Source organism: Aspergillus niger (assembly GCF_000002855.4).
Source record: "Aspergillus niger supercontig An03".
Taxonomy (NCBI): Eukaryota; Fungi; Ascomycota; class Eurotiomycetes; order Eurotiales; family Aspergillaceae; genus Aspergillus; species Aspergillus niger.
Window position 1 is genome coordinate 805,175 of NT_166520.1, and position 14,308 is coordinate 819,482.

The 14,308-nt window shown below is 50.6% G+C and overlaps 3 protein-coding genes across 3 annotated transcripts; 1 reads left to right on the forward strand and 2 right to left on the reverse strand.

The window, feature by feature from the left end:
• Positions 1-1,468: 1,468 nt before the first annotated feature.
• An03g03760 (uncharacterized protein) lies at positions 1,469-3,232 on the reverse strand (the record flags this gene model as incomplete). The annotated part of the gene is made up of 2 exons (XM_001390220.3): positions 1,469-2,957; positions 3,054-3,232. The coding sequence occupies 2 exons, from the start codon at positions 3,230-3,232 to the stop codon at positions 1,469-1,471; spliced, it is 1,668 nt and encodes a 555-aa protein (XP_001390257.1).
• Positions 3,233-4,282: 1,050 nt separating this feature from the next.
• An03g03770 (uncharacterized protein) lies at positions 4,283-5,899 on the forward strand (the record flags this gene model as incomplete). The annotated part of the gene is made up of 2 exons (XM_001390221.3): positions 4,283-5,552; positions 5,631-5,899. 2 exons carry the CDS (start codon positions 4,283-4,285, stop codon positions 5,897-5,899), a joined length of 1,539 nt encoding a protein of 512 aa, XP_001390258.1.
• A 1,899-nt stretch (positions 5,900-7,798) lies between these two features.
• Positions 7,799-11,221, reverse strand: An03g03780 (uncharacterized protein; the record flags this gene model as incomplete). Its single annotated transcript, XM_001390222.3, has 4 exons — positions 7,799-10,212; positions 10,281-10,499; positions 10,562-10,633; positions 10,696-11,221. 4 exons carry the CDS (start codon positions 11,219-11,221, stop codon positions 7,799-7,801), a joined length of 3,231 nt encoding a protein of 1,076 aa, XP_001390259.1.
• Positions 11,222-14,308: the final 3,087 nt, after the last annotated feature.

The following is a 14,308-nucleotide window of genomic DNA, read 5'->3' on the forward strand; positions in this document are numbered from 1 at the left end:
CAAACCTTAGTTTTCTGCATGCATACATGCATAATTAGCTAGTACTTACTAAATGTAAACCAAGCGGGCAGGATATTGAGTGGCTGGGGTAAATGACCCAGTTCACGCCCTCCCTCCCCCTTGGTTTGAACGCGATTGCCCCCCATGCAAGGGATACGCCGTACCCGGGAAAAGTTATGTATACCTGGCATTTCGCCCTTGGAGGAGTGTTCTTAAATATGCGCTACTCTGTTCTCTGTACTACTACTGCTGCTGCTGCTACTGCTGCATGCGATTAAGAACCTCTATTCTCTCTCATAATCGTGGTTAACTGATATCCTTGAGCCGAGCACATCCAGCTATCATGTATTCTTTCAAAGTGATCTCCCTATTGAGCACGTTGCTCCTAGCCGGAGTTGGTAGTGCCAAGTTGACTACGACTGTACGTCTTACTCTACTTTACCTGCGCACCTCAATGCAAATCTATAAGCATGGAAGTCGTCTGCTAACAAAGCCACTGCTGTGGATAGATTGGTCTTGAGACAGACGAAGGCAGCCATACGGTCCACATCCCGTTCGATGACTGTACTCAAGTTGGGCAGTTGTAAGTCGCATCACCAACAACATCAATTCGACCTGATGTCCTCGCGAAGAGAAAGAACGAAAGGGAAGGTCCGTTGACATCTATCTTATCTGTCACAGTGAAGTTCGTGGCGTGTTCCTCTCCAAGACATGCCGTCTGTTTACGTAAGTGTGACTCTTTTTCCCACGATACTTGAGTGTATTTAGTGCATATTGAGGGTTCTGAAGGGGGTTTTGAAGATGCTGACTCGAATGTATACTATAGTGGAGTAGGCTGCACAGGACGGAACACGCTGCTGCAGCCGGGTGAACATACCTCGTCGGAGCCGGTTTATGTTGATAGTGTGCTCTGTTACCCTTAAATACAGACTTATTCTCAGCTGAGTTAGTCTGGGGATGTATAATATGGGTCGGATGAGTGGCTGGGAACTATGAAACACCTTATAATAGTGGGTTGAACATTGATGATGGGGGGCAAAGTATACGGAATACAATATATTCATGGAATGATATCTTAATGTACCATTTTGGGTCTTTCATGATGACTATATATAGTAGTAATGCCTACTACTGAGCATGTAGGTCAATTGAAGATGATGCGTTGGATATGCTGCCAATACTGCTGTATAAGCTCCTGTAGAAGCACAACCTCTCGAACGTGGATTCACGATAGCATATCACTTGCTGTTCCAGGAAGGGATAGAATGCCACAGGGATTGCTCATCTGGTTTCCTGTATGATGCAGCGAGCACAATATGGCAACAGCAGTCCAAAAAAAAAAAAGGTTCAGGTGTGACTACAGGCTAGCCCGTGTTTACCTGGCGATCTTGACTGGGTTCCTTCTCCCCAGGCACCACCTATGCCACAGAGGAGCTGACTCGTGTTACAAGACGCTAGCATTCAAGGATCACTCCTTTTTCCTCCCTTCTAGCACGCGCATCACATCCGTCACACTGTCCTTGTCGCCCTTCTTCTTCTTCGGCCCTCGTTTCCTCTTCTTCCCGCCGCGTCCCTCGGTCTCCAGCACCACCTCCTCGTCCTCCTCGTCGTCATCGTTGCGGCTCCCCCCAAAGCCCATATCCATATCCATCGCATCCAAAGCTTCCCGCCGACGCGCCTCCTCCAGAAACTTCCTTCGTCGAAGCGCCGTCTCGTCGTCGACATCTCCAGCATCAGCATTAGTAGCACCAGCCTCCTCGGATTGTCGTAACGCAGCAGCCCGTTTCAGGGCCGCTAGTAGCGTAGGATCCTTCGCTAACGGGTTCGACCGGTCTATCTCAGGAACCTCATCCGTTGTAGACGTAGAAAAGTAATTTCGAGGCCGGCTTGTTGTCGCCTCCGGTTTCTTCGGATCACCGGCAGCAGGAGCTGGTTCCGTGGCCCTTGGTGGCTTCTCGCCATCCTCACTCTCATCTGACGAATCGTCATCATCCGGTAGATCACCAAGCGGGTTATAGTCATCTCCGACGCCAGCAAAAATATCATCGTCGTCGTCGTGCTCCGCCGGCGCAGAAGCCTTGGATGCAACCTCTGCTGGAATTTCCATGCCCAGCGGCTTCGCATCCTTGTCCGGCATCAATAATCCAGCAGGCCCATCGCCACCACCAACCTCACCAGGCTTGTCTAGCCATCTCACCTTCCTCTTTGTCCTGCCCTCCGCGTCTGTGATCTGTAGAATCTCCTTGCGCCGCCCATTCTCATCCTGCTCCACCCATCGCTTCTTCTCCGCCTTGGACTCTCCCCCGATCCTCCTAAACTTAGTTCCTAAGGCGGGCTCAGCCGGCTTCGCCGCCTCAGCCGCAGCAGCAGCACGACTGGCCTTCAACTCCCTGAGGATCTCATCTCTCGACTTTCTCTGCACCATCACCCCCTTCTTCTTTTTCTCCTTATTTTCATTCGGGGCAGCAGACAATGCATTCACCCCCTCACCCTTTTCTCCCAACACCCGATCCAGCTCCTCATCCACATCTGCTACATCTTCTTCCTCCTTTCCCTCACCCTTCTCCCCTTCCTTCTCCAAGACATCGACATCCTCACCCCCCTTAACCCTCCTCAGCAACTCCCAATCCAAGCCTTTCACCATATGCGTACTTTTCAGGTCCCCACCCACCCCCATCTCGGCACGTAGCTTCTCAAACGTCGCCTGGTCAATCTGTCCTAGTTTGACCATCTCCTCCAACGCCTTGACGCGCTTCTCCAGATTCGATCCATCATCAGCACTATCGCCTTCCTCTGCTGCTTCCTTCTGACGCAACAGCGCAGCCCGATCTTGATAACCGGACGGTAATCTCGTTCCCTTGGGGGCGGCGGAGGATTTGAATTTCTTGGAAGCGGGTTGGGCTTCGCGGCGGTATTCGGCTAGTTGGCGCGCAAAGTCGACATTTGTTATGGAGCGGCTGCGACGAAAAGAGACGTGGTTAGTGATATCAATCGTGTAAACTAAGGGTCAAGAGCGCAAGTGGGGTTGAGGGACAGGAAGAGAATCAGCTCACGGTGTCATGGGGATGCTGGAGCGAAGGCGCGAGCCCAGTGCGCCGGCTGCGGGTGTCGCATTGCCAATGCTTTTGCGTGGTTGCTGTTGGGATGGAGAAGATGCATCTGGGCTGGTGGATTTGGCGGGTTTGGAGGAAGGGTTGTCGAGGACGAGGCGGCGGAATTGGTCGTTGTTCATGGCTGGATAAGGAAAGGGTGGTGGAGATTGTCAACTGGATGGTGGGTTCAGGAAAGGGCTATTTTCCGAGAAGATTTAGAAAGGATGACGCTGTTGATTCATGCTCACAATAAGATGCGCGTTGTAGGACAGAGAGTTTTGTTTTGTAGCGGTTCAAGATTGGAGAAAGTCGCGGCTTCAATGAACGTTCAGACGTCAGATTCTTGGCATCGGCATCGGCTGGACTTTTTTTAAAGTATTGGCAGCATCCACCGAGTTACTGCCTAAATTGCATAAGTACGAACCGGTGCCACGAGGCATTCAATTTCGCAAATGATGATTTGTTTGTTTCACTTCTTGTTAGAAGATTGTGCAAGATGTATGTATGTATGGTCTTACTAAAAGGTGCCATGGTTTGAAGCGGCACCAGAAATGGGGATAAAAGCGGCGGGAGATAATAAACAGGCAAATCAACGGCTTCAATGGAGGCTCACAACTTAGTAGTAGTAGTAGTAGTTGGTTGGTTGGTTAGTTAGTTAGTTAATTAGTTACTACACAGTACTACTTGGTCAGACAGGTGGCACCAGGCTAGCCTTATACTATCTTGTATCAGAGGATTTACAGGTTATTTTCTCCAAACATGAGAACATACTGGCTAAGATCATCATTGACGAATCAGTGGCAGAATATGCGATATTCAGTATTAAGCCAAGATTACAACCACCTTTAAACACAAACATGATGAGAAGAAGAAAGAAAGAAAGAAAGAAAAAGAGGAAATCTTTTTTCTGATGGTCTAGATCGATTACTATCAAGAAACTAGCTAGTTTTAGTAGCGGAGGGAAGAATATCAGGCCATGGGCTCAACTCCTCCCGCGCGCGCCCTTTTTGTCCCTTTTTCACATGTCACGCCACTCCCTCTCCTGGTCAATACAACAAACTTTCCAACTTTCCCTTCCCCAACACACCCCAGTACTTTTTTTTTTCTCTCCCTCATCCCTGCCTCATTGCTGCCTGCTCGTTCTTCGCAGCATTATATACTCTCTTTCTCCGATCCACGGCCATCGAAATATGCCCTTTGCATACCTGCCATTCCTCCCTGTCCTGTCGATTCTGACCTCCCTTGACCTTTCTACCTCCGCCGCAAATCCCCTCCGGTCTCCCGCATCAAAAATGGCCGCCGCTGTCGCCAACGGCCATACCACCCCCTCCGCCGATGTCGCCAAACAGCGCAGGCTGATCCACCACCATGCCGATGTCGTGATTGTGGGCGCCGGGATCCTAGGTTGTGCATTGGCGGTCGCACTTGGAAGACAAGGGCGCAGCGTCCTGCTGCTGGAGGCGTCCATGAAGGAGCCTGACCGGATCGTGGGAGAGTTACTACAGCCTGGCGGTGTCGAGGCGCTTGAGAAACTGGGTCTTGCTGATTGTCTCGAAGACATTGATGCCATCCCAGCGAAAGGCTACCATGTGACATACTTTGGGAAACCCGTCTCGTTCACCTACCCCAAAGCCTCCCCGTCGTCGCCCGCCCCGCAAGGGCGTTGTTTCCACCATGGCCGCTTCGTCATGAAGCTGCGAGCTGCTGCGCTGGCCTGTCCCAATGTCACAGTGGTGGAGACCAAGGCCACCGACTTGGTCACTTGCTCCCACACCAAGCAGGTTCTTGGTGTCGAGTGTGTGACCGGCGACATGAAGGATTGCTACTTTGGCCATCTTACGGTGGTGGCCGATGGCTACGCCTCCAAACTCCGCAAGCAATACCATTCCAATACTCCCAAGGTCCGCTCCAGGTTCTGGGGCTTGGAATTGATCGATGCAGACCTTCCCAAGCCTTATCATGGCCACGTCCTCCTTAGCGACAATGCCCCTATCCTCGTCTACCAAATTGGCACCCATGAAACCCGCATCCTCATCGACATCCCAGAGAACCTCCCGTCGGCCTCCGTCAAGAACGGCGGCGTCAAGAACCACCTTCGCAACGTCGTTCTCCCGTCCCTTCCCGAATGCATTCAGCCTTCATTCGTAGCTGCGTTGGACAAGGGTCAGCTGCGGTCAATGCCGAACTCATATCTGCCTAGTACCCCGAACAAGACTCCCGGTCTGGTCATCCTGGGCGATGCGCTCAACATGCGGCATCCGCTGACCGGTGGAGGAATGACCGTCGCATTCAACGACGTTGTGGTCCTTCGTGATCTGCTGAGTCCGGAGAAGGTCCCTTCCCTCGCTAATCATGAGCGCGTCCTGCAACAGCTGTCCTCCTTCCGTTGGCAACGGAAGAAAACATGTTCAGTCATCAACATTTTGGCGCAGGCTCTCTATGCCTTGTTTGCTGCTAAAGGTTCGTTTTACATTGTTTCCCATCCATCACACCCAGCGTCCCAGCAGCTAACGCCAGACCCCACTGGGGCAAATCTAGACGAGAATATGCGTGCTCTCCAACGGGGCTGCTTCCGTTACTTTGAGTTAGGAATGACCAGCGGGCCCATAGGTCTTCTGGGTGGACTGATCAAAAAGCCGGACGTTCTATTCTGGCATTTCTTCAGTGTCGCCTTTCTCTCTCTGTGGCTCGTCATCACCGAGCCACCTTTCTACAAGCTGCCTCTGGCTTTGTTGAAATGCATTATGGTCTTTTGGACAGCATGCGTCGTGATCTTCCCCTACATGCTGATAGAGGCATTCTGCTAGATGGGAATTATCACCGCTGCCGTCACCACTACCACCCCTACCATCATCATTCTCACTCACATGCCATCCCATATATCTTTACCCTACCCGCTTATTCATACCTAATGAACCCGCACCGGATTGATTCATTTCAATGAGTTGCAAGTGCCGAAGAAGCCATGACCACCTATCCCGTACATATGTATTTATCTCATCTGATTATCACCTTTCTCCTGTCATATATTGCTTGTGTTACCTTTTAATATCGCCCTTTCTTGCTTCTGATCCTACATGTACTATTAGAAATCTATTTTGTTGTCTTCTTCTTGTTTCATTACTACCTATGTTGTTCCTAGATTCTATCTACGGTGGAAGTGATCGCTTGTCTCATCTCGAAAGATAGCAAGCGTCTGAAACCTGTAGAACTAGTGGTCCTTTTTACTTCTGTACATCTTTTAACCGATCAACCGAGTTATATTATGGGTTCATACTATCAATACTAGACATTCGGTACTAAAGCGCAATCTCACTCACTCGACAAGTAAATAACACAGTAGACATACGATTGCAGTACTGGCTGGTAATAGTTGCATAAACTCGGAAGACGACAAGCTTGATGTCAACAAGGTTTTGTCATTTTTTTGTCCTTTCTTTCTGCTATATATGTAAATTCCCAACGTCTACATTTGCAACCCCCATTGCTCAACCACGACCGATGCGAATGAATATGTAACATGGGCAAGAGAGAAAAAGAAGAAACGGAAACAGCAGCTCTTTCAACAAATCGACACGCACGCAAACAAGAACCTGTGAAAGTCAAACCATGTGAACCCGCTCGCCCGGCTCCCTGCTATGATGGTATATTGACAATGACAATGACAACAATGATAATGATGATGTTGGTGATGACAATGATGATGATGACGGTCATGCCGATGGACTATAATCTTCGAAAGCGGGTGGAAAACAACAAAAACTGATGATGAAACAAAAAAGGGCGAGGAGACCAACCCGGCCAGACGAAGGAAGAAAAACGGGCCATCTAGGCCATATGCCACTCGGCTCCGATTTAGAGCTCATTTCAAATCGGCTCTAACACTTCTTTTTTCCTCCCCACTTGGAGCTGAAGTGCTTCCGCAGGGATATTTCATTTGGTCTGCATTTTCTTTTTTTTTTTGCGTATTGTTGCCCTCAATGCAGCACCACTGCAGGGAGCAAGGGGAGAGATGATACAGCCCGTATGCAATGGCACCAACAGCCTGGGGGGGGGAAAGCCCTCAATCACAACCCAAAGGAGTCAATGTAAGCTCCAAACCACATCAAAACACAATCACAACGTATAAGATGGACAACGATATAGAGGACGGCACAACATATATCATATGCAATTCACACAAGTAACCCATGGTAACCAGCCAAACCCCCCCTGACTTGCCAATTTTCCGTTATTTAACCTTGCAAAACGCCAATAGTGAACATGAAAAGAGAAAAAGGATGGAGGAATAAGGCCATATACTTCCATAACAAGTAGCAAGAAAACAAGTGCAACCGAAATCATGTCATTTGCAAGAGGACGCCGCCTCATTTATACAGTACCATGAAACATCCCTCCAGTCAATCGAGGGGTTCGATGGTATACTCAAGCCCAACTTCCCCAAAAATGTAAGCACTTGTAAAATCGTAGCAAAGGCTGTACAAAGGCCATGCATGTAACACGCTATATGGCCGTCATGGNAGCTCCCTACCCGATGCTGGTTCGGCGAACAGACAAACCTGGTAGGGGCTCCCACACCAAGCACAGCTATGGCTCGGCTTGGCCGAGGGTATTGCGCGTGCGACCTGTGCTAGATGAGACTGCAGGAGGCATCGCAATACGAAGGACAACAGAAAATGCTCACGATGACACATCATCTAACATTTTCAACCCCCCTTTCTCAATGATTCATCTGCTGGGAGAGGCTCTGCACCACTATGCAAGCCATGCCTGTGTTCTGTTGAATGTCTGGCATTCTTCTTCGGCTTCCTTTTGGTCGTCTGCCAACCACCACCGGCATGAGCAACAGCAGAGTCTGGTGTCGAACTGACACCGTTAGCCTTTCGCGATTGTGCAATGGTATGTCGTTTCTCGTTATCGGTTGGACCAGAAGGCTGATTGTGATTCTTGGATTTCGCTTTGTGTGGAATCCCGTTGGTCCGTTCAGACGCATCCACGCCATTAGAACGCCGTTTCCCACTAGAAGAAGAATGCGAGTCCGCCGCTGGCGATGGCCCTGTGGTCAGTGGTTTCTCCCCTGAATTCGCCTGTTTCGAGCGATGGTTGTCTCTTTCCGCGGCTTCTTGGTTTGGTTGGGGCGCTTTCATCTTCTCGATACTATTCTTCAACTGAGGTTCGGGGGTCTTTTCGGAGTTTGCCAGATGAAGGCTCTGCAACCGGCTAGAGAGCAGACTATGCTTTGCACCGTGTCCATTAACAAAGGAATCAGCCGCTTTCCCGGTCTGGTATATGTCAACGCCCTGGCGACCGAAGTAGGGCGGCTGATCAATATCGACCGAGCTGTTGTCCTGGAATTCCTGAGACAAGGAGTCTGAGACGCTCGCTGGCGTATCCATATTTAAGTCATCCGAATTCGACGTACAGTGGCTCATGGCCGTGTACGGGTCATAGCCTTCTGCCGATATTGAGAGACGCTGTTCACTAGGGGGCACCGAGCCGTCCACGATCAAAGGTCCGCTCCGATCGCCAGATGCAGCTGATCGCGAAGTTGCACGCTGCGGCGTCGACCCTGGTTTCATTGGCAATGTAGTCCCATTATCTGAGGCTTGACCGGTCGCTTCATTTGCCGCAATTGACGCCATATAATCTTGGGGGTTTGCAACAAACGGCACAACGCCGCCATTCTGCAATGCCAGCCCAACTGGAGACAGCGGCGATAGTAAAGCATTTTGATGATACGTCTGTAGCTGCGGGGAAGTTGCAAGGTAATAACCCATATACTCATTCGGTCGGCATTCATCGAAGTAGGTTGAGCGGGACACGTTGGGAAGGCTGCTCGGCATAAAGGTATTGTTCTCGTCGCTCTGTGTACCGTCGGGTGAACCTGGAGCATTGCGCGCCTTCGACCCCAGCGAGCTGTCCGCCATCTGAGATATCGAATACAATGGCGCAAAACTCGGAAGAGAATTGACCGTTCGAGCCGGCTGTGAGTGTGCTCGGAGTGACCCACCCGGTGATCCGTTGGCAACAGATGATCGACGCGGACTACGCCGAAGGTCCGGCATGGCAGTAGTGGCTGAAGGCGACGGCGGATTTGTGTTGCTTCCCTGCACGCCAGGAACTCCCACAGGGAGGTAATGGCTGTTGTAATACACGTTCTGGCGGTGCGGTGTGTTGAGAGGCGGATGGTTCACGGTGCCCGACCTTGATCGAGAGTTATCGTCGCCAGAGGATTCTTGTTGTTGAGGCATTGGGAACTGAATAAACGGTTGGCGAATAAGGACCGGCGGCGGCCTCCCGGTGAGGAGCGCCTGGTTCTGCAGCTGGAGCCGCAATTCTTGCTCTTGGGCCTGAAGGATCTGTATTTGCTGATAGAGATGGTCATGCAAGAGGTACTGTGCGTGCTGCGCTTGCAAAGAAAGCTCAGAGGCGGTCATACCGTTGGGTTGTCGGAAGTTGCCGGACTTATTCGGTGTGTTGGAAGCCCTACGACCACCGGAATGACCTCCTCGGGAGAACTGATTCGAATGTCGTCCGCCACGACCTCCGCCACGACCTCCGCGGGACGGTGGTGGTGCTGCAGTGAGCACAGGACGCGGTTGAGGCGGCGGTCTCTCCCATGAGCGTTCTTCCTCCGGTGGATATTCGTATTGTTCGCAGCAGTGTTCCAGGTTCCCTTCGGAAACGGCTTGAAATGCCCGGCGCAGCTCCATATGGACCCCTCGAAACGATGTGTCGTCCGCTGTGTTTCCCAAATTCCGTGAAGTGTTGAACGGCTCTTCCACACATAAACGGTTGTTTTGTAGCAAGTGCCAGCCTTTCGCTTCCTTCGACAGGAGCTTCCCCTCACGGACAGATATCACATGCCGCTCGTAGTCGAGTTCATGACCATAGTATTTGAAGAACTGGAAGAGTAGTTCTCCGAGACTCTGCTTGTTTTTTCGCCCATAGCCAATGAGAGAATCGAGGTCATCATCGAAAGAACAAACTATCCCGTCCGCTGTCAATTTCTTCTTGTGAGGCCGAGCTTGAAGGCTCGGCAAAATGGGCGGGTCTCGCGTTTGTAGGAAATTTATTATCAGGCAAATCCACGTGTAAGAGCTTAGTGTGCCTCCAAGTCCTGTGTGCGGACAGTCAGTCGAGAACTCGCTCCAGTTGTCCGTCCAAAATCGACGACTCGACACATACCGGCATCGTTGAGAATCCTCCGTTTCGTCCAATGCTTGATTATCATAGCCAAGGGTCGCACGCGTTCGTCAAGTTCCACATATGTCCGGACCATCCGCGTGTTCTCCAGTGCCATAGTGTTATTGACATTCATGTCGCACGCTAATCGCAGCTCCGGGTCCCAGATCTTCACGATAGGCACTTTGGCGTGCGATACGCAAACGACTCGTTCCATACCATCTGTATCCCAAAACATTGTCAGCAACTCTTTACGCAAGCAAGGCACATGGTGGTTCGCTTACGCCTGGCTAGTACCTCCGCTAAGAGACAGACGTGCTCAAGCTCCTTATAGGTGGTAGTTATACAAATGTCCACTGGAATCCTTGTTAGAACTCACACACCCACACACAACGTATGCCAAACAACCGATACATACCGTCTGAATCACTTGAACAGAGCTTATTCCCCGACGAACCGAAAACGTGAACCTTGATATTACACCCTGGCCACTGATCATTGAAGAGCTTCTCCAACTTGCGGACTAATTGACGTCGCCGGTCGTCGCTTTCTGCTGACGGCAGGAGCTGATCATATACCTCCAGCATATCTGCGCTGAGTCTCTTCTCGTCCTCTGGCTCCAACCGCTCCTTGAGGCCATCCTTTTCCTCCGGCAGCAGGTCGGCACCCAAGGAGTATGGCATTCTCCGACGGAAGAAAGCCATGGCGGTTTCATATTTGCAGCCTGAGAATTGTTTCCGTAACGAGGGAGGGAGATGGGTAGACTCGGAGTGGGTGGAGCGAGGGGAGGTGTTCCCTTGCGGGGGCGAAGGTGACCTGGAGTGAAAAGAGATTTTTCGCGCATGTTGATATGGCGTGGAGGGCAGGGAATTGGATTGCTGCGAAGTCAATGGCGGCCGATTCTTTGCCTCGGGAGACGTTTCTGTGGATAACTTCCACGGCATATTCGAGGCCTTCCGTGCTGTTACCGGTGACCTTCCACCTGGGATGGAAGAGATTTTAGCATTCCCATGGGTGTCTGGGATCATATAGCGACTCCAACGTTGGTCGAACAACGTTGGCCTCCGGGGAAGGGTGGGACGAAGAAGGTCCGACGGTGATCGGACGCTGAAGTCGAGGTCCACCTAAAATCCAACCTTGCGGGCGGGAAACAGTCCGCCACCAGCGAGTGTAATATAATCCGTCAACGAGCGGGAGCACGGCGGGAGTCTTAGTCGGGACAAATGCTAGCCGTAGGGGAAGCGAGAGCCGGGGGCGAAGGGAAGGCAGTGGACTCTGTGCAGAACTCGGCCAGCGATAGGTCAGCAAAATCGCCTTTTGTGCTGCTGTGCTGTGCTATGCGCGGGCAAAAGGTGTCGCAGTCCTCGATTTGAGAGGGGGACGGGAGGGGAGGCAAAGAGCAACTCTCGCAATAGTGGACCCGCCAGAAATTGGATTGAATAGAATCTGAAGCAGACCGGAGACAGGAGTGAATGAGGTATGGGGATTTCCAGCGCGAGGTAAATCGGGGGAGAGTGGGCAGAAGGTTCACTGAGTGGACGGACCGGGCGATCGTCAAACAGATAGACGGTGTTTTAAGGGGAGAGAGCGATGGCCTCTAGCCGGGAGGAAGGGCACACTGGAAAAAACCACACAAGGTGAGCGGAAGAGTCGTATCGCGGAAGAGCAACACCGAATTTGCTCCATGTAAGGACCAGCCAGGTGATTGAGCGAACGAATATACGAAGAATTCCAACAGGTTGCTAGGCAAGTCAATCGACGAAGCAAGCACCAAAGAGGAGGGGGGGGAGATCTGCTGGTGGTTGTGGTGGTGGTAGTTGGTGTGATTGCTTGGTTTGCTGCAGAGGGAGGAGGTAAGCCAAAAGCCAAAAGCCAGAGCCAGAGCCAGAGCCAGAGCCAGAGCCAGGGGGGGACACTGCAATTGCGTTCCAACGGCGGGAAACTCTGCCAGGCGTTCCGACAAGTGGGCACGGCTGGGTAACCGCCGTTTATGCTTCCAGCCCAGAGGGAACTATTATCGCTCTATGGGAAGATAGACCCCTCCACACACACAAGCCTTTAAACAACAATAGACAGGGGTAAAGAGAAGAGAGAGAGAGAGAGGAAAAAGCAAAAAAATAGATCAAAACTTACAGAGCACTTGAGATTGAAAAACAAGAGAGAAAGAAGAAAGGAAGGAAGGAAGCTATTTCCTTAATTATTTTTTTCTTCTTCTTTTCCTATAAGGAAAGAGATGAAAGAAGAGATGGGAAACGACTCAGGGAAAGCAAGATGTTTACAGGAAGAAACCAAAGAAAATCAAGTGTCTACAGAGAATAAGAGAGATAGGAAATCATGAAGGGAGTCCGTTGGAGGGGTTGTTGTAGCAGAAGGGGTGAGACTCTAGAGGAGAAGAACACCGAGCAATAGAAAGCGAGATTGAGGATAATTGAAGAACCAACACAACACGTTTTGGAACAGCAGTCACTCACCTAAGCACAGAAGCAAGGAAGGAAGTAGCCCCAGATAGATGACAGGTAGCCTGGTCAGTGTCCCTCCTGATGGACTTGGGGGACTAGCCGGGGAAGGAGTCAACTAGCAACAGCAACAATAGTAGGAGCAGTAGTGGTAGTACAAAGTAGTAGTAAATAGTAGTTTTTTACGGAGTCCGCGGTGGTAGTGGTTGGTGGTGTTGGAGGTAAATAGGCGTGTCTGCACCGAGGCAGGTAATATCGGAGGCTATTGGCCTTTGCCAAATTAATTGCGGCGGTTGCGAATGGAGAAAGGAAAGAATGGAAGAATCTCCTATCAATAGGGCGAGTGTCATCTACGATGTCTGTTTTTGATTTTAATTTTTCTTTTTCAGTTTCCCCTATTCCCCTATTAACTTCTCATTTTCCCCCCTCTTGAATTGTTTCTTCGTTTCCATCCGTAGTTTCTTTATTCCCCATCGAACCCACCTCTCTCCCTTTACTGCCTCAGGCATACAAACTATATGATTAAGAGTTCTGAATATTTGATTACTTGAGCCATTGAGGATTATTGAGGAGTAGACAGGGGCCTTTTTCTATTTTCTGTTATGTTTTACTACTAGTAATCTGGGATGATAAGTTAGTATTGTTTGGCCTATGAGACCTGCTCCGATTTGGTGATCCTGCTCATACCCACCTGAAATTCCCTCTCATTATTCACTATTCATGAGGCAATCAATGTAATGCCCCATTTCACACCCGCAGCCAACTATCTATATACATACTTATGCTGGTATCTGCTTCTACGAAATGGAGATACCTGCAGCAATTGCCCTGTTTATCCCCGTCCATGAGCTGGCCAATCGACTAGCTCAGCAGGGTGACGTGCATCCTCCGGTTTAGTACTTACTTACCGTACACTATGCTAGTACTTACCACCGATGCATGCGACATCTAGACCGGCTAAATGTCCTCCGTCCTGCTTGCTGATTTCAAGTGCAGCCGTTCATCCCCTCATGCTGCTAAGCCGGCCGTAACAAAATGGGGGTTTCCAACAAGCAGTGAAGCGCTCCGCACCAAAGAAAGGGCGGAACGAAATGGTAGTGAGAGGGGGGGAAGGGAGCCACGTCCCGATCATGTCCGACGCTGAAAAGTGTCTAGATAACCCATCTCCTCTTGCTTCTTTGTGTGAATCTCAATCGCCGGTACGCGGTAGAAGTCATGTTGACTCGACGCCTCAAGGTTTCCAATAGTCTGTTCCTGCCACTAAGGATGCCCGGCTGGGTTCATTGTTCTTCCCCCTTTTCTCTGCCCCGCGTTTCCCGTGCGCCTGTCAGGGAGAGTTTCAACTTTCGACTGTCTCGGCCCTTAGTCCGGTCAAATGCGTCTTGCTGGCGGCACGTGTGGCCGACGCCTCCAGTCAGCGTTCCAATGAACTTCAGGCCAGTTGCCTTGGTCCACTCCACCAAAACCCCTTTGGAAACTCGCTTCTTCACAAACAACCGTTTGTCTTGGATCAACTGTCTAGTCTAGCCTACTGGCATACATATTCTGTCTGAAACTCCTACTCCCTTCTCCGTT